The sequence below is a fragment of the Cucurbita pepo genome, chromosome 14 (genome assembly GCF_057944985.1).
Source record: "Cucurbita pepo subsp. pepo isolate OVF chromosome 14, ASM5794498v1, whole genome shotgun sequence".
Classification (NCBI taxonomy): domain Eukaryota; kingdom Viridiplantae; phylum Streptophyta; class Magnoliopsida; order Cucurbitales; family Cucurbitaceae; genus Cucurbita; species Cucurbita pepo.
This window is the reverse complement of record NC_141811.1, coordinates 6,910,144-6,934,317: the sequence shown is the minus strand read 5'-3', so window position 1 is coordinate 6,934,317 and position 24,174 is coordinate 6,910,144. Positions and strand designations below refer to the sequence as shown.

At 37.6% G+C, this 24,174-nt stretch overlaps 1 protein-coding gene and 1 non-coding gene across 2 annotated transcripts; both read right to left on the bottom strand.

The window, feature by feature from the left end:
• Nucleotides 1-7,041: 7,041 nt before the first annotated feature.
• Nucleotides 7,042-7,901, bottom strand: LOC147789422 (uncharacterized). Its single transcript, XM_087117589.1, has 2 exons — nucleotides 7,415-7,901; nucleotides 7,042-7,241 (listed from the first exon to the last, which is right to left on the bottom strand). Exons 1-2 carry the CDS (start codon nucleotides 7,899-7,901, stop codon nucleotides 7,201-7,203), a joined length of 528 nt encoding a protein of 175 aa, XP_086973715.1. The 3' UTR covers nucleotides 7,042-7,200.
• On the bottom strand, nucleotides 7,837-7,976 carry LOC147789421 (small nucleolar RNA Z247). Its single transcript, XR_015411848.1, has one exon. It is a non-coding gene; the product is annotated as a small nucleolar RNA Z247 (small nucleolar RNA).
• Between the last annotated feature and the right edge of the window lie 16,198 nt (nucleotides 7,977-24,174).

The window sequence follows — 24,174 nt, the reverse complement described above, 5'->3', positions numbered from 1 at the left end:
TACCTATGTAACGACCCAAAATTTTCTACTTAATTTAAGGTCGCTACTGTATACGTACCATAAACATTGAATGCGGAAGACTTCATTTAAATTCCATAAAACATAACCTTTAACTTAAAACACAGCCATGGACTTACGTGTTTCGAAAACATCTTTAAAACGACACAACAAAAGACCCCAAATAAAATAAATAAGCGTTTAAGTTTAAAACATCCTATTCTATCCCTAAGAAAATAAATACCACTATCCTATGCATGTGCCATGATCTCAAGTTGCGATGCCGTCGTCAGCCGTACAGGAATGCCTTGCCTTAACCTGAATAATGTAGTAGCACATGGCTTGAGTATTTAAATAAATACTCAGTAAGTGACCCCACTATTGGGGTTAAATGCAACAATCACATGCAATGAAATGATGGGACCTATCTTTCATTTCGTTTCGTTTTCCGTACGGTGTAATCCTAACCGGTAATCGTGGACGTGTACCATATACTCTACACGCAACCCATACGTGCGAGTATGGGCTCACCAGCTAGTTCGCACACCGCTGGGCCACTATCCCTAGCCTGTGGGCATGCTTTGGGAGCCCTTATACCGAGACCCGTTAAAACTAGAACCGTCACGGCAGCGCTATGCAAAGCATAACGATCGTTGTCCTGCCATTGGATGTACGCGTTCATACCCTCGTGATGGGATAGGGGTATCCCCCCAAATGCATGAGCACACAATATGCATGAGGTCCCACTAGTCCTACAGTTATCATTAATGAACATAACCCCCTATCACGTTTTCATGCTTAAATGTCATTCTCATTCTCATTTCTTTACATATCATACATATTCCTAACGGGGTTAAGTTTCATGCAATTTACCGTATTTCATGTCATACAATTCATGCAGTTACATTCAAATATTCATACAAACAAGCCATAATCGTTCAAGGACCACACATCGTTACATGCATTACAAATCACATGAGACTAAAAGCATACATTCACGTTCACATACTACGTACTTAAGCACAATAATCTAGCATACAATGCATCATATCATAAACAAGTCATAACGTAAACACTTCGTAGTCATATCGTTCTCTAACTTACCATAGCCTTAACGTTCTTATACCTATCACAGACATATCATTACGTAACGTACCTTGGTCATATCATCACCAGAACGTATCCTAACGCCATCGTTCTATCAATCTATCAAAAACCTATCCCTTTCTACCCATAACCTAACCGTATTCTTTCATCAATCTCTCCTATCCATAGCACTCCGGTATGTAACCTAACCTTAACGTTTCATGAACGTATCTTACTCCTATCGTTACATTTCGTTTTGTGCATCCTTCTCGTATTCTATCTCAAACATCTCCTAGAGCACATCGTACCATAATTATTATCATACAATCCACATATTATAACATAACATAACATATAGGAAGCATATCGATCCACAGACAATTCACACATATCAACATATATGACACGTGCAGAACCACAGGGCACGTGTCAACATAAAAAATAACCATGCCGATAGTAAGGTCACTTACCTGGCTCGCTTAAGTCATTGTCACAAATATATCTTTAATGAAAGTTCGATTCCGTCCTTTGAAATCCGAGTCAACCTATATGAGCTCATGATATCAGTTCCAAGTTTGAACCCTATAAAATTATTTCCCTAATTTACATTGGTCATCTTAAAATTCTGATCTTTTCTGTTAGACAAAATTTAAAGAAGCTCACTGCCCTCTCATATTTTCTTCTATTGTTAAATACTGTTTAACAAATCTTTCCTCAATCTCCCTCCCTCTCTCTCATTTTTTTTTTTCATAAATAGGTTTTTCAATTGTGTAAACATATATTATTGGCCAATTTTAAGTACTTTTAGTTTATAGATCTGCCACTTAAAATTTTATTGAATCTAACCTTATAACATTTCGTATCATTAAAATGCTAACAAAAATCTAATAATTCTATATGGGATCTGATTATTACAAACGTTAAGATAGGAAAAAAGATTTGATCATAAATTAATTTCTTATAATCATAGCTAAATTAATTTCTTATAACCCTAACTAAATTAATTTCTTATAACTATAAAGGAAACCCTAACTAAATTAATTTCTTATAACCCTAACTAAATTAATTTCTTATAACTATAAAGGAAACCTAACTAAATTAATTTCTTATAACTATAAAGGAAACCCTAACTAAATTAATTTCTTATAACTATAGAGGAAAAGGAAATCTGAGATAAACTCTGAATCTCCAATCAGTTGAATGTTTTTTTTTTTTTTCTTCACTTGGAGTAAGATGAGTCTAGGAGAGATAAATGTGGGAAGGGAGGGGAAAGAGGGGGAAATTTTTTTTTTTTAAATTTTAATTTTAATTAATTAATTAATTATTATTATTATTATTTTAACTATTTTTTTTTATTTGTTTATTTGTTTATTTATTTTTGGGCTATTACAACCTATACATATATGTATGTAGGTATATATAGGGGAAGACATGTTATCAAACTCTACTAATTAAATTTTAAAATAGGCTACTAATCTTCTGACTTTTTTTTTTTTTTTTTTTTTGAAGGACAAAACAACAATTGAATGTGTGGAGATACAAAAATCAAAATCAAAACAAATAATCATACCACCAATCATATTTATTTTATATATTTCGTAAGATAAAAAACATTAATGGATAACACACAAACTATTTACAATATTAATATATGCGTCTTAAGTAAATAAAATATCACTTCTCTCATTGAAAACACCACTAAGTCTCTCCTAGACTTATATTTCACCAAGTACCTTCGATAAATATAATGTTTTTCATTGTGTTGAGGTTGATAAAATATCACTTCTCTCATTGAAAACACCACTAAGTCTCTCCTAGACTTATATTTCACCAATCACATTCGATAAATATAATGTTTTCCATTGTGTTGAGGTTGATGGTTAGCTAAGGTTTTTTCACGAACTTCATACAAACACAAAGGACAGATTATTATCTCATCCTTCTTCTCCTTTTCTTTTTCCTTTCCCTTCTTTTCCAAATTGGCATGCCCTTTACCAGTTGTTCTATTCCATCGGATCCACAAGCCTTCCATAGATAAAACAAATATAATGGAAATAAATAAATAAATAAAAGAAACACGGTATCTTACTTGCATAATTTTGGATTTTAGTCAATTGAAAAAATAAAAATTATAAAGTATAAAATTTTATTTCTAAACTCAAACCTAAAATCAAAACAAAAATCACACCACCAATCATATATATATCTTATATTTTTTTAGGATAGAAAATATTTATGAGAAATACACAAATCTATTTACAATATTAATATTTGAATTCTAAATAAATAAGACAGAAATGATGTATTCATACTTGATAAACAAAAAAATAAAAATAGATAGTGAGAAAAGTGTAAGATAATTAATTTATTATTTATGGTGCTCTCCTTATCCTCCACTTATACTCTATAAGCACCTTTTAAAAAATATAATGTTTTATATTGTGGGGAGCATGGTGGTCAACTAAGGAACTTCATACGAACACGTAAGGACAGATTATCATCTTTTTTTTTTTTCTTCTTCTCATTCTCTAGATTGGCATGCCCCTACCCTTCTCTGTGCTATTCTCTTCCATCTGAACCACAAGCCTCTCTCATTGGTTTTTTACCATAGGTAAAGCAAAATAATTGACATAAAAAAAAACAACAAAGAAACAGAGTAACTTACCCTCATCATTTTGGTTCCAATAAATGTAAAAAATAAAAATCATAAATTATAAAACCCAAATATACTTATTCATATATGTCTTTTTTTACTATTTTACAGAAGTGTATGGAAACACAAACCTAAAATCAAAAGAAAGAATTACACCACCAATCATATATATTTTATATATTTTCTAGGATAAAAAACATTCATAAATAACACACAAAATTATTTCCAATATTATTGTAATATTTGCATTCAAGTAAATAACGCAGAATTATGTATTCATATTGTTAGATTGAATGGCACGATGACCTATATGGGTCACGATCTCATGTATTTATAGATGCGTATAATGAAGATTACATTCAAAATCTATGATTTGATAACAAACCATGAAATCATAGATTTGGTAACAAACCTTTCAAATTATAGATTTGGTAACAACTGGTAAATCTTAGATTATTTTAGTATATACAGTTATGATCTATTTTAGGTTTAACACCCCCCTCAATCTGGACGATGTACTACTAAGTTCAGATTGCGCCTAAAATAGCTAAAAGAAGGAGCTGGCAGTGGCTTTGTCATGATATCGGCGAGCTGATCCTTGGAAGATATGAGTCGAACATCAAGCTGACGAGTCGATACTCGTTCACGAACGAAGTGATAATCAACCTCAACATGCTTCGTCCGTCGATGAAAGATTGGATTGGCGGATAGGTAGGTGGCACCAATGTTGTCACACCATAGGCTAGGCGCTCGCGCTTGCGAGATCCCGAGCTCACGCAAGAGGACTTGGATCCAAATTAATTCGGCAGTGGCATCAGCAACCGCCTTATATTTGGCTTCCGTACTAGAACGAGAAACTGTCGATTGTTTCCTCGAACTCCAAGAGATAAGATTGCCACCAAAGAAGATCACATAGCCTCCAGTGCTTCGACGATCATCAGGATTCCCAGCCCAATCAGCATCTGAAAAGGCACTCAACAAATCAGTGCTGGACTTTGTAAGACACAAACCCATATCAATAGTGTCATGTAGATAACGGAGAATTCGTTTGACTGCCGCCCAATGTATAGAAGTCGGAGAGGACATGAACTGACACACTCTGTTGACATAGAAGGATATATCAGGACGTGTCAGAGACAAATATTGGAGAGCACCAATGACACTTCGATAGCGAGTAGTATCCTCAGGTGAGAGCTTTTCACCACCATTCAATAACAACTTCTCACTGGGAAGCATAGGTGTGGGCACACCTTTGGAGGTGAGCATATTGGTTCTGGCTAATAAATCTCGAATGTATTTATGTTGTGTCAGAATAAGTCTACTGGAAGTATGGCGGACCTCAATCCCAAGAAAATAACTCAAAATACCAAGATCCTTGATGGCAAAATCATCCTGAAGCTGTGTAAGAAGTTTCTCAGTAGCCGTAGAAGATGAGCTGATGATAATAATGTCATCAACGTAGATGAGGATATACATCTGAATGCCCGTTTTGTTAAAAAATGAAAAGAGAGACATCAGCCTTTGAAGGTGTAAAATCCAGCTGTAATAGTTTGGAGCTAAGGCGAGAAAACCAGGCATGCGGAGCTTGTTTAAGGCCATAAAGCGACTTATCCAGCTTGCAGAGATAACCAGGGTGTTGAGAATCCACAAATCCAGGGGGCTGCTTCATATAAACATCTTCATTAAGAAAGCCATGAAGAAAAGCATTTTGAATATCAATCTGCCGAATAGCCCAACCACGAGAAATAGCAAGAGATAATAAGAGCCGAATGGTAGTGGGCTTAACAACTGGACTAAAGGTATCATCATAATCAACGCCATACTGCTGTTTAAAACCTTTAGCAACCAGGCGTGCTTTGTAGCGATCAATAGAGCCATCTGGCTTTTGCTTGAGTTTGAAAACCCATTTGCAATCAATAACGTTAAGACCAGCACGAGGAGGAACTAAGTGCCATGTCTTATTTTTTTGAAGTGCCTGAAATTCATCATTCATTGCCTGACGCCAGAGGGGATGCTCCATAGCAGTAATATGTGAAGTAGGTTCAGAGGCAGAAGACCGAGCTACAAGATATGTTACTGTTCCATCTGTATGCACCTTGGGTTTCTTGATATTGTGCTTCAATCGAGTACCATACGGATGAGTAGTAGGTGCAGGATCCACATTTGAGGGGACGGCCGTATCAGCCGTTGCGAGGGGGCAACCGATGCTACAGCAGTTGGTTGACGAGCGGCCGAGGATTCGACCAGGCATTGCGCAATATCATCTGCTGGCGGAGGAGCCGAGGCCTCAATCATTGGCGGAACAACCAACGCCGATTCGCATGGCAGCGACGCGGAGGATTGTTGCGGCAATTCCGAAGCTGATGTAGACACCAAATTTTCTGCATCCAAAGAGTTAGTAGGCCCAGGCATATGCATGTGATCATTCTCCAAATTAGTACTGCTATTACCCAAATTCAAGGTGCACAAATCAGGGGCATTATGCGTCGACTGCATGATTGGGGAAGAATTAGGTGGGGGCTCTCTTGAATGGAAAAACATTTTCATCAAATATGACATCTCTAGACATATAGACACGACCAGAATCGGTGTCAAGACACTTATACCCTTTATGTGAAGAACTGTAGCCTAGAAAGACACATTCCTTTGATCGAAAAGAGAGCTTTTGTTTGTTATAAGGACGAAGATGAGGCCAACAAGCACACCCAAAATTTTTTAATAAGGAGTAATTTGGTGGGGTATGAAAAAGAAGCTCTAAGGGGCATTTTTTATCGATGACACGAGTAGGAAGACGATTGATGAGATATGTGGCTGTAAGAAACGCGTCGTCCCAAAATTTAATAGGTACATGAGCATGAGCTAGAAGGGCTAGGCGAGTTTCAACAATATGACGGTGCTTGCGTTCAGCAGACCCATTTTGTTGATGTGTGTGAGGGCACGAAACACGATGACCAATTCCAAGGGAACGAAAAAATGTGTTATGAATTTTCTGATATTCTCCACCCCAATCAGATTGGACCCACTTGATTTTAGTATCTAGGAGGCGCTCAACATGAGCTTGGAATTGCAAAAATATACGAGGAGCTTCTGTACGATCATGCATCAAATAGATCCACGAAAATTTACTGAAATCATCAATGAAACTAATATAATATTTAAAACCCCCAACAGATGGAGGTGCAGGGCCCCAAACATCCGAAAAAATAAGTTCCAAAGGTGACGAAGACCTTTGGGAAGAACTACTATATGGTAATTGATGACTCTTTGCTAACTGACACGCATTACAAACTGACAAACATGACTCACTAGCACACGAAATATTATTTAGACGCAAAATGGATTTTATTACTTGAGATGAAGGATGTCCAAGACGTGCATGCCATTGGGCGTGAGTAGTAGATCTGCTCACCAAGGCGTGCTTGAGATTATCGACATCGGATGGCTTAATAGGATAAAGACCAGATTCACACCTCCCATTTAGGAGACTTTTCCTCGACTGTCGATCCTTTATAGAAAAATGTCAAGGATGGAATTCAAAAAATACGTCATTATCACGAGAAAATTTATGAACAAAAAGAAGATGTTTGGAAATTTCAGGCACATGCAAAATATTACGCAACGCAAGAGGACGAGTAGCAGTATTAATTAGAGAATGACCAGTATGCAAAACACGCAAACCTGCTCCATTGCCGACTTGAACTTGTTCACCTCCATGATAACGTTCACGCACAGCGAGACGATCCAGGTCACTGGTGATATGGTCCGTAGCGCCTGTGTCGTTGTACCAATTTGGGTCAATCTTGTAAGAGGAAGTAGCCGCCAGTGCCGTAGGAGGAGCAGAAGAAGGTTCATCTTGATAGGACTCATCCATCCTATGCCAGCAACGGATAGCAGTATGCCCCACTTTGCCGCAGATCTGGCAGGAAGGACGAGCAGAAGGGCCACGACGATCACCAGCAAGACGAGAGGGTGCATAACCTTGAGAACGACCACGACCACGATCCCTACGCCCACGATTCTTCTGCTGACCACCACGACTAGCATAATTGGCAGAAGATCCAAGATTTAACTGGAGTTCAGCATGGTGTTGTAGTTGGCGAGCTTCATACGTCATTAGATGTGTAAACATATCATCAAGCGTGAGGGCTTCACTCTTGGTAGTCATTAAGGTGACGAAGGGATCATAGTCAGGGCCAAGACCAGCGAGAAGATACGCGATCACATAATCATCCTGCAAGGCAGAGCCGGCGGCGGCCAGCTCGGTGGCTAGCCCTTTGATCTTGCAAAAATAATTTGCAGCAGATTGATCTCGTTTCTTGGACGTGGCGAGCTCAACACGAATCTGAGTAGTGCGAGCACGAGTTTACGATGAAAACATCCGCTGCAGGGTATCCCACGCCTCCTTGGACGTAGTAGCGGCAACCACATCATGAAGAATCTCCTCAGACATGGAGGAGAGAAGGCCGCTAAGGACTTGTTGATCCTGATCATACCACTGATTATAGGCCGGATTAGACACCAGCTCAGCACCAGCAGCAGTTGAGGAAGGGACCAGCTTGGCAGGTGCAACATTGGTGCCATCGAGGTAGCCCATAAGCTTCGTACTCCGTAGGTAGGGGAGGAGCTGGGCACGCCATATGATGAAGTTGTTTTTGGTTAGACGAATTGTGACAACATGGTGTAGAGGGATTGGGCCAAAAGTCGCCATGGTAGTTGAGACGGTGTTGGAGATGGTGGATGGAGAGGAGGAAGAAGACATGGTAGACATTTAAAAAATAAACCTTGGCTCTGATACCATGTTAGATTGAATGGCACGATGACCTATATGGGTCACGACCTCATGTATTTATAGATGCGTATAATGAAGATTACATTCCAAATCTATGATTTGATAACAAACCATGAAATCATATATTTGGTAACAAACCCTTCAAATCATAGATTTGGTAACAACTAGTAAATCTTAGATTATTTTAGTATATACAGTTATGATCTATTTTAGGTTTAACACATATTTCATAAAACGAGAAAGAAAGACACTACAAGTCCCTCCTCGACTTATACTTCACCGATTGATAAATATAATGTTTACCATTGTGTTGAGCTTGGTACTTAACTAAGCTTTCTCCACGAACTTCATACAAACAAAAAAAAAAAAAAAGCAAACATATTACCATCTCATTCTCCTCCTTCCTTTCTTCTCCTTTTTTTCTTCTACTTCTCGAGATTGGCATGTCCAATCCCCTTTCTGCAGCTGTTCTCTTCCATCGGATCTGCAAGCCTCTTCCATTTGTTCTCTTCTACACCTAAATGAAAAAAAATGAAAAAAAAGAAAAAGAAGAAAGAAGAAGAAAAAAAAAAAAAAAGAGAAGAAGAAGAGAGATACACCAACTTCTTGATTCAAATAAATGAAAAAAAGTTAAAATCATAAATTATAAAACTTTATCTCCAAACTCAAACTTATTCATATGTCTTATCTTACCAATGACAAATATTTTAGAAAAATGTTTGGAAACACTAAATAAAATCAAAATAAAGAATCACACCACCAATCATATATATCTTATATATTTCATAAGATAGAAAGTATTCGTATGTAACAGACGAAACTATTTACAATATTAATATTTGTATTCAAAATAAATAAATTAGAATTATGTATTCATATTCATAAATAGACAAATAAAGACAGATAGTCATAGAGGTGGTGAGACAATTGATTTATTATTTATGGTGCTCCTATGGTTGATGACACCACAAGTCCGTATTGCACAGTTGAAAAATATAATGTTTTATATTGGGTGAGCTGGGTGGATAACTAAGTTTTTTTCATAAATTTCATACTATTACATCCTCTCCTTCTTTTTCCTTTTTTTTTTTTTCATCTCCTTCTTCTCCCAATTGACATACCCTTATCCCTGCCGGTTATCTTCTATCCGATTTGCAAGCCTCCTCCATCTATTTTCTTCCCAAGGTAAATAAAATATAATTGATAAAACGAGAAAGAAAGACGGAATCTAGAAAGGAATACAGATACCGAGAGAGGTGGTGAGACCATTCCTTTATTATTTGTGGTGCTTCGCTTTTTGATAAAACCACAAGTCCCTCTTCGACTTATACTTCACCCATCACCTTTAATAAATAAATGTTTTCTATTGTATTGAGCTTGGTGCTTAACTAAGCTTTTCCCATGAACATAACGGACAGAATATCATCTCAATCTCCTCCTCCTCCTTCCTCACCTTATTCTCCATATTGGCATGCTCAATTCCTTTATATAGCTGTTCTATTCAATCGGATCGACTAGTCTCTCCCATTGGTAAACTTCAATAGGTAAATCAAATATAATGGAAAGAAATAAAATAATAAATTATAAAACTTTATCTATGGCTCAAACATATTTGTTCATATATGTCTTTTCTTACCAATAATAAACATTTTAGAAAAGTGTTCTTAAACACTCAACTAAATTCAAAAGAAAGAATGACACCATAAATCATATTTATTTTATATATATGATAAGATAAAAAAATATTAATAAGTAACACAAAGCTATTTACAATATTAATATTTGTGTTCTAAGTAAATAACGAAGAACTATTTATTCTTCATAAAACGAGAAAGAAAGACAGAACATAGAAACAAAGACAGATGGCTAGAGATGTGGTTAGAACAATAATTTAATATTTGTGATGCTTCTCCTTTTTATAACACCACCACAAGTCTCTCTTTGACTTATACTTCACCGAGCACCTTTGATAAATATAATGTTTTCCATTGTTTTGAGCTTGGTGCTTAACTAAGTTTTTTCCACGAACTTCGTACGAATACAAAGAACACATTACCATCTCATTCTCCTTCTCCTTTTTTTTTTTCTTCTTCTAATTCTTTCCGAAATTGCCATGACTAATAAACTTTCGGCACCTGTTCTATTCCATTTGATATAGCAAATATAATGGACAAAAAAAAAAAAAAAAAAAAAAAAAAAAAAAAAAAAAATATCTTACTCCCATCCTCTCATATTCCAATAAATGAAAAAAATAAAAATCATAAATTATAAAACTTTATCCTCAACCTCAAACTTACAAGTCTTTTTCTTATCAACCTCAAGAAACACTCAATAAAATCAAAAGAGAATCACACCACCAATCATATATATCTTACATATTACATAAGATAGAAAACATTTTCATATTTGTTTTCTAAATAAATAAAGTAGAACTATGTATTCATACTTCATAAACAGAGAAATAAAAACCGATAGAGAGAGAGGTGGTGAGATAATTGATTTATTATTTATGGTGCTCCTCTTCTCGATAACACCACAAATCTCTCTTCCATTTCTACTTCACCAATGCTTTTGAAAAATATAATATTTTATATTGTGTTGAGTTTGTAAACTAGGAACATAATAACCATCTCTTTCTTTTTTTTCTTCTCCTATTATTACCCATTGAGATATACTTACCCTTTTGCATCTCTCTTCCATCTAATCTTCAAGCCTCTCCCCTTGGTTCTCTTCCAGGGATAAATCAAAGATAATGGATAAAAATAAAAATAAAAAAAACTTCCAATTTTTTTTTGGATTCCAATAAATGGAAAAAATTAAAATCATAAATTATAAAACTTTTTCTCCAGACTGAAACGTACTTGTTCATATATGTCTTTTGTTACCAACGGTAAATATTTTAGGAAGAATCACACCACCCATACTATATATCTGGTATATTTCATAAGATAGAAAACATTCGTATGTAACATACGAAACTATTTACAATATTAATATTTGTATTCAAAATAAATAAAGTAGAACTATGTATTCATAGTTGATAAACAAAGAAAGAAAGACCGAGAGAGGTGATGAGACAATTGATTTATTATATATGGTGCTTATGTTCTTGATGACACCACAAGTCCCTTGTCAACTTATATTTCACGAGCCCCGTTGAAAAATATAATGTTTTATATTGTGGTGAGCTTGGTGGTCAACTAAGCTTTTTTCATGAATTTCATATGAACACACGGGACAGATTACCATCTTCTCCTCTTTTTTTTTTTTTTTTTCTCCTCATCTCCATGTTGACATGCCCTTACCCCATTCTACTGTTGTTCTCTTCCATCGAATCTGTAAGCCTCTCCCATTGTTTCTCTTCCATTGGTAAATAAAAGATAATAAAGAAAAAAAAAAACAGAAAACAAAGACACTAACTTACTTGTTCATATATATCTTCTATTATCAGTACTAAACATTTTAGAAAAGTGTTCGTAAACACTTAAATATTTGTGATGCTTCACTTTTATATGAAACCAGAAGTCCCACATTGACTTATACTTCAGCGAGCACTTTCAATAAATATAATGTTTTCCATTGTGTTGACCTTAGTGCTTAACTCAACTTTTTCCACGGTTTTCATACGAACATGAAGGATAGATTATCATCTCCTTCTCCTTCTCCTCCTTTTTCTTCTTCTTTTCCAAATTGGCATGTCGAATTCCCTTGAGGAAGCGGTCATTCTCCTTCTTTTTCTTCTTCTTTTCCAAATGGCATGCCCAATTCCCTTTAGGAAGCGGTTCTATTCACGCTGATAAGCCAAAAAAAAAAAAAAAAAAAAAAAAAAAAAAAAAAAAAAAAAAACATTAGCTTACTTTTATCATTTTGAATTCCAATAAATGAAAAAAAATAAAAATCATAAATTATAAAACTTTATCTCCAAACTCAAACATACTTGTTCATGTGTTCTTACTTACCAACCGTAAATATTTTAGAAGAGTGTTTGGAAACACTACATAAAATCGAAAGAAAAAATCACACAACCAATCAAAATATATATATATATATATATTTCATAAGACAGAAAAAATTTGTATGTAACACTAAACGAAATAAAAATAAATAAATGAAGTAGAACAATGTATTCATACTTCATAAATGGAGAAATAAAAATAGATAGCGAGAGAGGTGGTGAGACAATTGATTTATTATTTATGGTGCTTCTCTTTTTTATGCACAAGTCTCTATTCGACTTATACTTCACGGCCACCTTTGAAAAATATAATGTTTTATATTGTAAATTTCAATAGAAACACACCAGACAAATTACCATCTCCTCTTCTTTCTTTTTTCTTCTCCTTCTTCTCTAGATTGGCATGCCCTTACGCCTTTCTGCCATCCTCTTTCTTTCTTTTCTTCTCCTTCTTCTCTAGATTGGCATGCCTGTTAACGGTAAATTTCAATGACTTTGCAAAGATACCAAAAATGATCATTTATTATTGATAGGGTACAATCCCTCTTATAGGAGAAATCCATCAAAATTAATAACAAGAAAAGGTAACTAACAAACTAACTAATAACAAGGAAAAATACTAACTAACTACCTCAACACTCCCTCCCTTGAATTGAATTCGATCAAGAGTTTAGTTCACAGCACTCATTCCAAACGCTTCTCTGATCCTTTGAAATGATGTCAACTTCAAAGGCTTTGTCATTATGTCGGCCAGCTGCTCCTTAGTGCTGCAATAGACCAATTTAATTACACGTTCCTTTATCAATTCTCTGAGAAAATGATATCGAACCCTTATGTGCTTTGACTTTCCGTGCATGACTACATTTTTTGATAACTTGATAGTGGACGTGTTGTCACAAAACAGAATCATCTCTTCATCTTGTTCATGCCCGATTTCTTTCAAAATCCTTTTCATCCAAATGGCTTGACAGGCACATGTAGCTGCTGCTACATACTCTGCTTCAGTTGTTGACAACGTGACGATTGGTTGCTTCCTTGAGAACCATGCTGTTAGGATCGCACAACAACGCACACGCTTGATCTAGATGATCACAAAGAGAAGGATAGAGAGAATTGCAAGGAGAACTCTGGCTAAAAGGATTTTTTATTGATGACTTCAGGCATGTACAACAAGAGAGTACAGAGAATAGAAAGTACATTTAAAAGCTTTACTGGATGGGATATATATATGGTTCAGTCTACTAAATATAGCTTTACCAGATTTAACCATCTACTATATATAGCTATGTACCATATATAGCTTTACCGGATATAGCTTCACCATATATGGCTTTACCAAATATAGCTTTACCGGATATAGTCATTGACCAAGCTATAAATACAGGGAGCAGACTCCATAACTCAACAATTCTCCCACTTGGAGACTGATCCTACACCATACCAATTAGGGCTTTGCATAGCTTTAATTTTCCAACATCAACACATTTTGTCAACATGTCTGCTGGATTCTTTGCACCCTCTATCTTCTCCAAACACATATCGCCTTCTTCCACTAACCTGCGAGTGAAATGGTACCGTCTTCTAATGTGTTTTGTCCTTGAATGATAGACTGGGTTTTTCACCAACTGTATGGCACTCTGACTATCTGTATAAAGGATCTTCTTGCACTGCTTCCGGCCTAATTCTTCTAGATAGTCTGTCATCCATATCATCTCCTTTCCAGCTTCAGTTATGGCCACGTACTCAGCTTCAGTAGATGAAAGAGCAACGCATTTCTGAAGCTTGGACATCCAACTCACTGCTGTTCCATCTATAGTGTAGATATACCCAGATGTGCTCTTGCTGAAGTCTACATCTCCACTCAGATCAGCATCCACAAAACCTTGCAGAACTACTTTGCCATTGCCATAAGCCATAACAAAGTGTAGTATTGGATGTACCTCTCAGATATCTCAGAAGCCACTTCACAGCTTCCCAATGTTCCTTCCCTGGATTTGCCATGTACTTGCTAACAACTCCCACTGCATGTGTTATGTCAGGTCTAGTGCAGACCATAGCATACATCAAACTCCCAACTGCAGAAGCGTACGGAACTGATGCCATGTGCTCACGTTCCTCAACTGTCTTGGGAGATTGCCCCTTTGACAATTGAATATGATTTGCCAAGGGGGTAGTCCTGGGTTTAGCGTTATTCATCTTGAATTTGGACAACACCTTCTCAATGTACTGCTCTTGGGATAGATTTAATGTGCCAGCAGATCTATCTCGAGAAATCCTCATCCCAAGGATCTGCTTCGCTGCACCTAAATCTTTCATCTCAAATACTGAAGACAAGCTTGCCTTCAGGTGGTTTATCTCCCTCATACTTGATCCAGCAATTAGTATATCATCCACATACAGGAGTAGAAACACATAAGAATCAGTGTATTTCTTGAGGTAGCAACACTGATCCTTTTCACTTCTGTGGAAACCACTCTTGCTCATGAAGAAGTCAAACTTCCTGTACCATTGTCTCGGTGCTTGTTTCAGTCCATACAAGCTCTTATTGAGCTTACACACCATGTGCTCCTTGCTTGGAGCTGCAAATCCTTCGGGTTGTTGCATATAGATCTCCTCATCTAGATCTCCATGTAAAAATGCCGTTTTTACATCCATTTGCTCAAGGTGCAAATTCTCCGATGCAACAATACTCAGTAGAATTCGGATAGTAGTTAATTTCACAACTGGAGAAAAGATCTCAGCATAATCAATGCCTTTTCTTTGTGAATATCCTTTAACTACTAACCGAGCCTTAAACCTCCTTCTGCCATCTGGTTCAACCTTGATTTTGAACACCCATTTGTTCAACAGAGCTCTCTTTCCTGTAGGCAACTCAGTCAGCACCCACGTATTATTCCTTTCAAGTGAGCTCATCTCATCATCCATGGCTTGCTCCCACTTAGTTGAATCTTCCACTTGTAGGGCCTCATCAAAGGACTCTGGTTCTCCTTCGTCAGTCAGCAACAGATAGTGTAATGAGGTTGAATATCTGTCTGGTGCTCTGGTAGTTCTGGATGATCTTCTCAACACCTGTTCAGGTGCAACTTGCTCCACGTCTGGTTCTTCAGCAATAGGATCAGCCACGTCTGGTTCTTCAGCAATAGGATCAGGAGTTTCTTGAGCTTCTGTTGTACCATCACTGTGTGAATTTTCTTGCCACTCAAATTCAACTCCCACTTGCTTCGTAGTCTCAGAGTTTATCTTCTCTCTGTCCTTGTACATGACATTTTCATCAAAGGTCACATCACAGTGTCTTAGGATCTTCATATTTTTCTCATCCCAAAACCTATACCCGAACATGTCAGAGCCATAGCCTATGAAGTAGCATTTCACAGCCTTAGCATCAAGCTTATCTCTCTTCTCAGGATCAACATGAACATACGCAGTACAGCCAAAGGTTCTCAAGTGAGAGTACTTGAGTTCTTTTCCTGTCCATACTTCTTCGGGCAATTTGAACTTCAAGGGTACTGACGGCCCTCTATTAATCAAATATGCTGCTGTGTTCACAGCATCAGCCCAGAATGTCTTTGGCAATCCAGATCCTCATGCTTCTTGCTCGCTCATTCAAGGTTCTGTTCATCCTTTCTGCAATACCATTTTGTCTTGCCTTACCGGGAATTGTTCTTATTAATCTGATTCCCTCAGCTGCACAAAATGTTATAAACTCTGATTTGTTGTACTCTCCTCCATTGTCAGACCTCAGGCATTTGATCTTCAAGCCGGTCTGATTTTCAACTTCAGCTTTCCACTTCTTGAAGGTGGTAAACACATCTGACTTGTGTTTCAGAAAGTAAACCCATACCTTCCTGCTGAAGTCATCGATGAAGGTGACGTAGTACCTTGATCCACCAAGTGATGAAACTGGAGATGGTCCCCAGACGTCTGTATGGACCATTTCCAACCGCACTTTCTTCGGTTCTCTGGCAGCCTTTGTGAAACTAACTCGTTTCTGTTTGCCCATAACGCAGCTCTCACAAAGACCCATATCAACAGATTTTAAGCCTTCTAAAGCTCCTTTCGCAGTCAGCATCTTCATTCCTTTGACGCTCATATGTCCAAGTCTATTGTGCCATAGACTTGAATTGGAAGCACTCTCAGCAGCAGCAGTCATGTTTATACATCTGCAGTAGTGTATAAGGTTCCGGATTTTGTGCCACGCGCAACAACCATGGCGCCCTACACAATCTTCCAGGAACTCTTTCCAAACTCTGCTGCATAGCCTGTGCTATCCAACTGACCAATAGAGATCAGGTTCTTCTTGAGACCAGGAATGTATCTGACATCTTGTAATGTCCATTGATTTCCTGCTGGAGTTTGTATGGAGACATCTCCCTTTTCTTCAATCTCCAAGGTTTTATTGTCGGCAAGATACACCTTCCCGAAATTTCCTGATTTAAAATTTCGAAACAATTCCTTACTTGGAGACGAATGGAACGATGCACCTGAATCCAAAATCCAGGATTCAGCTGGGCTATCCACACTAAGAATTAAAACGTCCTCAGCATCTTCTGTTGTGTATATAGAATCATCATCATCTTCAGATTTATGATTCTGCTTCTTCTTTAGCTTTGTACAATCTGTCCGAAAGTGTCCTTTTCCCCCACAGCTCCAACACGTTACGTTGGGTTTGTTTGGAGATTTTCCCCGGTTCTTTGATTTTGAACGCCCATGTTTGTTTGAGCTCTTTGATTTGCTTCTTCCCCTTCGATCAACACTGAGAGCATTGCCTGATGAATCTCCAGTTTCCCGTTTGCGAATACTTTCGCTGAGAACTACATCTCGAATTTCATCAAACTTCAGTTTATCAGATCCTCGGGAACTGCTGATTGCGGCAACAACAGTATCACATGACTCGGGTAAGGATGACATCAAAATCAACGCTTTAATTTCATCTTCAAAATTAATTTCCACCGAACCCAGTTGACTTATGATCATATTGAATTCATTTATATGATCCGCAACATGTCCACCCTCAGACATCTGTAGATTGAACAATCTACGCATCAAATACACCTTGTTCATAGCCGACGATTTTTCATACATATTTGACAGCGCCTTCATCAGATCTGACGTTGTCTTCTCCTTGATGATGTTAAACGCCACGTTTCTGGATAGCGTCAACCGGATCATCCCTAAGGCTTGTCGATCCTTGAGCTTCCACTGTTCCGTGGTCATGGTATCCGGCTTCACCCCCAACAGAGGTTCGTGAAGATCTTTCTGGTACAGATAATCTTCAATCTGCATCTTCCAGAAACCGAAATCGGATCCATCGAACTTCTCAATTCCAATCTTTGAACTTTCCATCTTCACAGATCGTGGTGAATTTTGCCTTGCTCTGATACCAGTTGTTAGGATCGCACAACAACGCACACGCTCGATCTAGATGATCACAAAGAGAAGGATAGAGAGAATTGCAAGGAGAACTCTGGCTAAAAGGATTTTTTATTGATGACTTCAGGCATGTACAACAAGAGAGTACAGAGAATAGAAAGTACATTTAAAAGCTTTACTGGACGGGATATATATATGGTTCAGTCTACTAAATATAGCTTTACCAGATTTAACCATCTACTATATATAGTTATGTACCATATATAGCTTTACCGGATATAGCTTCACCATATATGGCTTTATCAAATATAGCTTTACCGGATATAGCCATTGACCAAGCTATAAATACAGGGAGCAGACTCCATAACTCAACACATGCCACAGCTCCTCCACTCATTAAGAAAACATAGCCTGAAGTGCTCCTACTGTCATCCACATCTCCTGCATAGTTACTGTCAGTGTAGCCTAAGAGTTCACTATTCCCTTCACGTTGATACCCTATCCCAAATTCCAGAGTTCCCTTCAAGTACCTCATGATTCTTTTTGCAGTAGCAAAGTGCAACTCGGTAGGATTTGCCATAAAGCGACTAACAAGACTTACCACAAACATCAAGTCAGGTCGTGTGGCTGTGAGATACATTAAGCTACCCACCATTTGCTTATATAGTGTTGAATTGACCTTCACACCAGATTCATCTTGGCCAATTTGCTGTCCAGGGACTATCGGATTGCAAACAGAGTTGTAATTTTGCATCCCAAACCTCTCGATCAACTCAGCAGCATATTTTCTTTGACATATAAAGATGTCGTCAGCCTTCTGCATCACTTCAATGCCAAGAAAATATTTCATCTTCCCTCCCTTCTGTTTGATGAATAATGTTTGTTCACTAGAGCCGCTTGCAAAACCTTCCTTGACGATATAAGCCTCAATGCGACTGAACCAAGCTCTAGGCGCTTGTTTTAGTCCGTAGAGAGCCTTTTTGCAACTTATAAACCATGTCCTTCTTCCCTGCTACTTCATAACCTTGTGGTTGTTCAACAAATACATCTTCCTTCAGCTCACCATGTAGAAAAGTAGATTTGACATCGAGCTGATAGATTCCCCATCCTTTTTGTGCTGCTACAACAATGATCATCCTTACTGTATCCATTCGAGCCACTGGTGCGAATACCTCTGTGTAATCTATCCGTACTCTTGAGCATACCCTTTTACAACCAGCCGAGCTTTGTACTTGTCTACCTCTCCAAATCATTTAATTTGGTCTTGTAGATCCACTTAACCCCAATAGCCTTGGCTCCAACAGGAAGTGTAGTCAGCGACCACGTGTGGTTCCGTTCGATGGACTGTATCTCAGCATCCATCACTTGTTTCCATTTCTGATGTCCTACGGCTTCTTGAAAACTGATCGGATCTGATATGGCCATGAAAGCTAGAGTTTCAATCTCGACTCTAGCCATGTTTGCTTCTTCCTCTGTATCTGATAGCCCTTCTCCTGTGATATAATCTGCAAACCAGATTGGTGGTGTTCTCACCCTGCCCGTTTCAATCTGGTTACAGTGAAGGAGCTGATCATCCTGTAGAAGTAGGGATAATGGCACCAGAAATAATATTGTTTCCGTAAAGTAGAGATCCAGAAACAGGTTCACGAATACCATCAATATCTACTGGAGGAGCAGCAATCCCAGTATCGAATACTGGTGATAATATCAGCAAAAGAACGTTCTCCTGTGCTTCCAGACATGCCTTGCTATTGTTTCTCTAGTTGGTGGATCATTTGGTGAAGGAACGTCAGCAGTGTATTCTTCTGCTTCCTCTGCATTCTCAACATTTTCATAATCATTTTCCCACTCAAGTTCAATGCTTTCTTCACGAGGATAACCAACATCTTGCCAATTCCACTTCTTATCTTCCTCAAATATCACATCTCGACTGATGTGAACCTTTTTCTCCACTGGATCGAACATCTTAAAGGCCTTGGATTCACTGCTGAAACCTAACAGAACATACTTCACGCTTTTGTCATCGAGCTTGCTTCTTTTAACATCAAGGATATGAACATATCCGATAAATCCAAAAATCATAAAGTGTTCGACTGATGGCTTTCTTTCACTCCATGCCTCTTCCGGAGTCAATATCTTTTACAATGAGTGTAGGAGATCTGTTAAGAATGTGATTCACCCATTGCACAGCATCTAGCCAGAAAACTTTTGGTACCTCCTTTTCTAATAACGGTACTCTCACCATGTTCATGATTGTACGGTTTTTACGTTCAGCAACGCCATTTTGCTGAGGCGTGAAGGCGGTGGTCAGCTGTCTTTTGATTCCATGCGCTTTACAAAATTCTTTGAATGCAATTGAATTGTATTCTCCTCCTCTATCTGTCTGTAGACATTTGATGAACAATCCAGTTTGCTTTTCTACAAACGCTTTGAATGTCTTGAACGGATGAAATGCTTCTGATTTTTCTAGCACAAAATATATCCATGTTTTTCTCGAGAAATCATCAATAAAGCTTATAAAGTACTTTATTTGACTGTTTGATGGTGCGTTGATTGGACCACAGAGATCAGAGTGGATAAGCTGTAATCTTTCAGTGGCTCTCCACTTGCTCTGCTTCGGACATGGAATACGGTGGTGTTTCCCTTTGACACATGCCTCACAGATAGTTTTCACACCTCCAATTTCAGGTAAACCCACAACCATCTCTTTACTGTATAATGTGTGAAGTCCCTTGTAGCTGAGATGCCCATATCGATGGTGCCACAGCTCTGCCTTGTCTGAGATATCAACCTGCAGACATCTCTCCTCCTTTGTTTTGTTATTTAATTCACCCAGCAGGATAAACATCCTATTAGCACTCATAACAGATTCTGCTATTTTTCCTCTTGAGGGATAAAAAAGGCTGCATGTGTTTCGATCTCCTCCTTTGAATAGCACGTCTAAACTCCTTTCTTGAAGTTGTCCAACACTAAGCAGGTTGTTCTTTAGTTCCCGAATATAATACAAATCATTGATCACATAGCTTATTCCCTTGAGTATTATTTTCACTGCTCCTTTCCCACCAACCATTAGTTTGTGATTGTTCCCAAGCTTGACATTATGTGTGAAGCTAGTGTCCAAGCTTAAGAACATACTTCTTTCTTCACACATATGGTTTGAACACCCAGAATCCACGACCACACATCTCTTCTTTTAGTGCCTTGAAGCTCCACATATGTCATGAGAATAGCTTCATCCTTTTCTTCGATCTCTACAAAATGTGCTCCATTGTACCTAATTGGACATTTATATTGGAAATGTCCAAGTTGGTGGCAGTTGTAACACTCGAGTGTTGCTTTGTTGAATGAGCGTCCTCGACCTCTGTATGATCCTTTGCCTCTGCCTCTAACATTGAAAGCTTGATCACCTTCTTCATGACTGATCTTCTTGAATGTCTTTTCATGTACAGACAGAGAGCTTTGCAGTTCGTCAATCGTCATCTTTCTTGTGTCTTTTGACTCCTCGATGGCTACCACCACATATGTGAATTTGTCCGTCAGAGTTTGAAGTATTTTCTCAACAATCTTCGAATCTGACATGTCTTCTCCGTTGCTTCTCATCTTATTGGAGACAGCCATTACTCTTCCAAAATAATCATCAATGTTCTCTTCGTTCTTCATTTCAAGAACCTCAAAGTCTCTTCTTAAAGTTTGGAGAAGAGACTGCTTCACTCTTTCGTTGCCTCCAAACTTTTTCTTCATCGAATCCCAAATGTTCTTGGATGTTTTACGATTCAAGATCTGTTCAAACACAACCCGATCAATTGCTTGGAACAGGTAGTGCTTCACTTGATGATCCTTCATCTTGAACTCATCAAGATTCCTTTTCTGCGCTGCAGTCATTTCGATTCCCTCTGTCGGTTCGGTGTAACCCTCTTCCACTAGACTCCACAAACCCTTGGCACGCAAGAGGTTTTCCATCAGTTCACTCCAATGGTCATAGTGACCATCAAACTGTGGGATCTTGGAGAGTATTTTGTCGTTGCTCATCTTCTTTCTTGGATCACTCTCTTGGATCACTCTCTTGGATCACACTCTTGGATCACTCTCTTGGATCACTCTTGGATCACTCTTTTGGATCACTCTCTTGGATCACTCTTGTCTTGGATCCTAACCCGCTCTGATACCAAATGTTAACGGTAAATTTCAATGACTTTACAAAGATACCAAAAATAATCCTTTATTATTGATGGGGTACAATCCCTTTTTAGGAGAAATCCATCAAAATTAATAACAAGAAAAGGTAACTAACAAACTAACTAATAACAAGGAAAAATACTAACTAACTACCTCAACAATGCATTGCGTCTCTCTGCCGATGTTCTCTTCCATCGGATGTGCAAGCCTTGATTTTCTTGCATAAGTAAATCAAAGATAATGGATAAAAAAAAAAAAACAGAGAAACACATTGAAAAGATTAAAATCATAAATTATAAATTTTATCTTCAAATTCTAACATATTTTTTCATATGTCTTTTTTTACTGTACATATTCTAGAAAAGTATTTGAAAACACTAAACTAGAATCAAAAGAAAGAATCGCACCACCGATTATATATATCTTATATATTTTATAAGGTAGAAAACATTCCTAAGTAACACACGAACCTATTTACAATATTAACATTTACATTCTAAAATAAATAAGGCAAAACTATGTATTCATACTTCATAAACAGAGAAATAAAGATAGATAGCGAGAGAGGTGGTGAGACAATTGATTTATTATTTATGGTGCTTCTTTTCTTGATAACATCACAAGTTCTTCCTCGACTTATACGTCACGAGCATCTTTGAAAAATATAATATTTTATATTGTAGTGAGCTTGAAGGTCAACTAAGTTATTTTCATGAATTTCATAAGACCGACAAATTACCATCTCCTCCTTTTTTTTCTTCTCCTTGTTCTGTGGATGAGCAAGCCTCTCTCATCAGTTCTCTTCCATAAGTAAATCAATTATAATAGACAGAAACAAAAAAGCCCAAAAACACCCTCTTACTTTCATCAATTTGGATTCCAATAAATGAAAAAATTAAAATTATAAATTATAAAATTTTATCTCCAAGCTTAAACGTACTTGTTCGTATATTTTTTTCTTATCAAAAGTAAATATTGTAGAAAAGGATTTCACAACACTAAACTAAAATAAGAAGAAAGAATCACAGGACTAATCATATATAATCTTATACATTTCATAAGATAGAAAACCTTCCTAAGACATAAAAGACATGAAGCTATTTACAATATTAATATTTGCATTCTAAATAAATAAGGCAATTGCACATTCTCGACTTACGATTAACATGATATTTTCATACTTTTCGTACAAGACATATATACGTACATGTGACGTATCGAAGAATACAGGCGAAGAAAGATCAGATATACAAACTGTCGACCCAGCTACCCAAGCCTGCACCCTCGCCCAATACCCGTATTTGCAGCCCGAAGTCCAACATACGTTTCAGCCTAGATCCAACTCCCTTTGTCCAGCGCACGCGTCTACAGCCAACACTCGAGAGTACCTGCAGTCCAAAAACACAGAAGCCCATACCCGAGACCCAACTCCATCGCTTCTGCCCACGCCTGCGACCAGTCCAGTATTGCGACCAGCACACCCAAATCAACAACCCGAACCCGGGCCTTGACCCGAGAAGTAGATCATGACGCATTCCTCTCCCACGGTGACACGTGTCGCGCCTGCAGCCAGACAATCCCTCGCTCCAGTGGCTTAAACAGCTCTACTTGGCTCACTCGGCTCTGCAGCTCCAAAATTGGCTCCTCTGCTCGGTAAAGGGAAAATATATCATTTTCCACTTGAGGCTAATTTTGACTCTAATTAAGGTAATTAAGGTTAGTATGATGCCCTAATTCAAGTTAAACTATATTAGAATTGTGAAATACTAATGAACGAAATGGACAACCTACTAGGAAACAACTTCCTGCGACATTTGGAGTAACTTCGAGGAACAAAAGACTCACATACTCAAATTTAGGGAAACTACAGCTAAGGCCAACCAAGTAAGTAGCCTTACTATAGAATAGAATGAACAATTGTTTGTTGTATGACTACAGGTGCTTAGTGGCTCCTGCACATGTCATTTATGCTTTACATATATGATGCTTGATGATGACTTATGATGTATGACATATGATAACGTGAATGAGTTATATGATGATGCTTTATGATATTTACAATAATTATGATGCATTATATGATGACATTGTATGATAATGACAACGCATGCTAGTTTGACACGTAGGATGATGGTATTTCCTTAATAC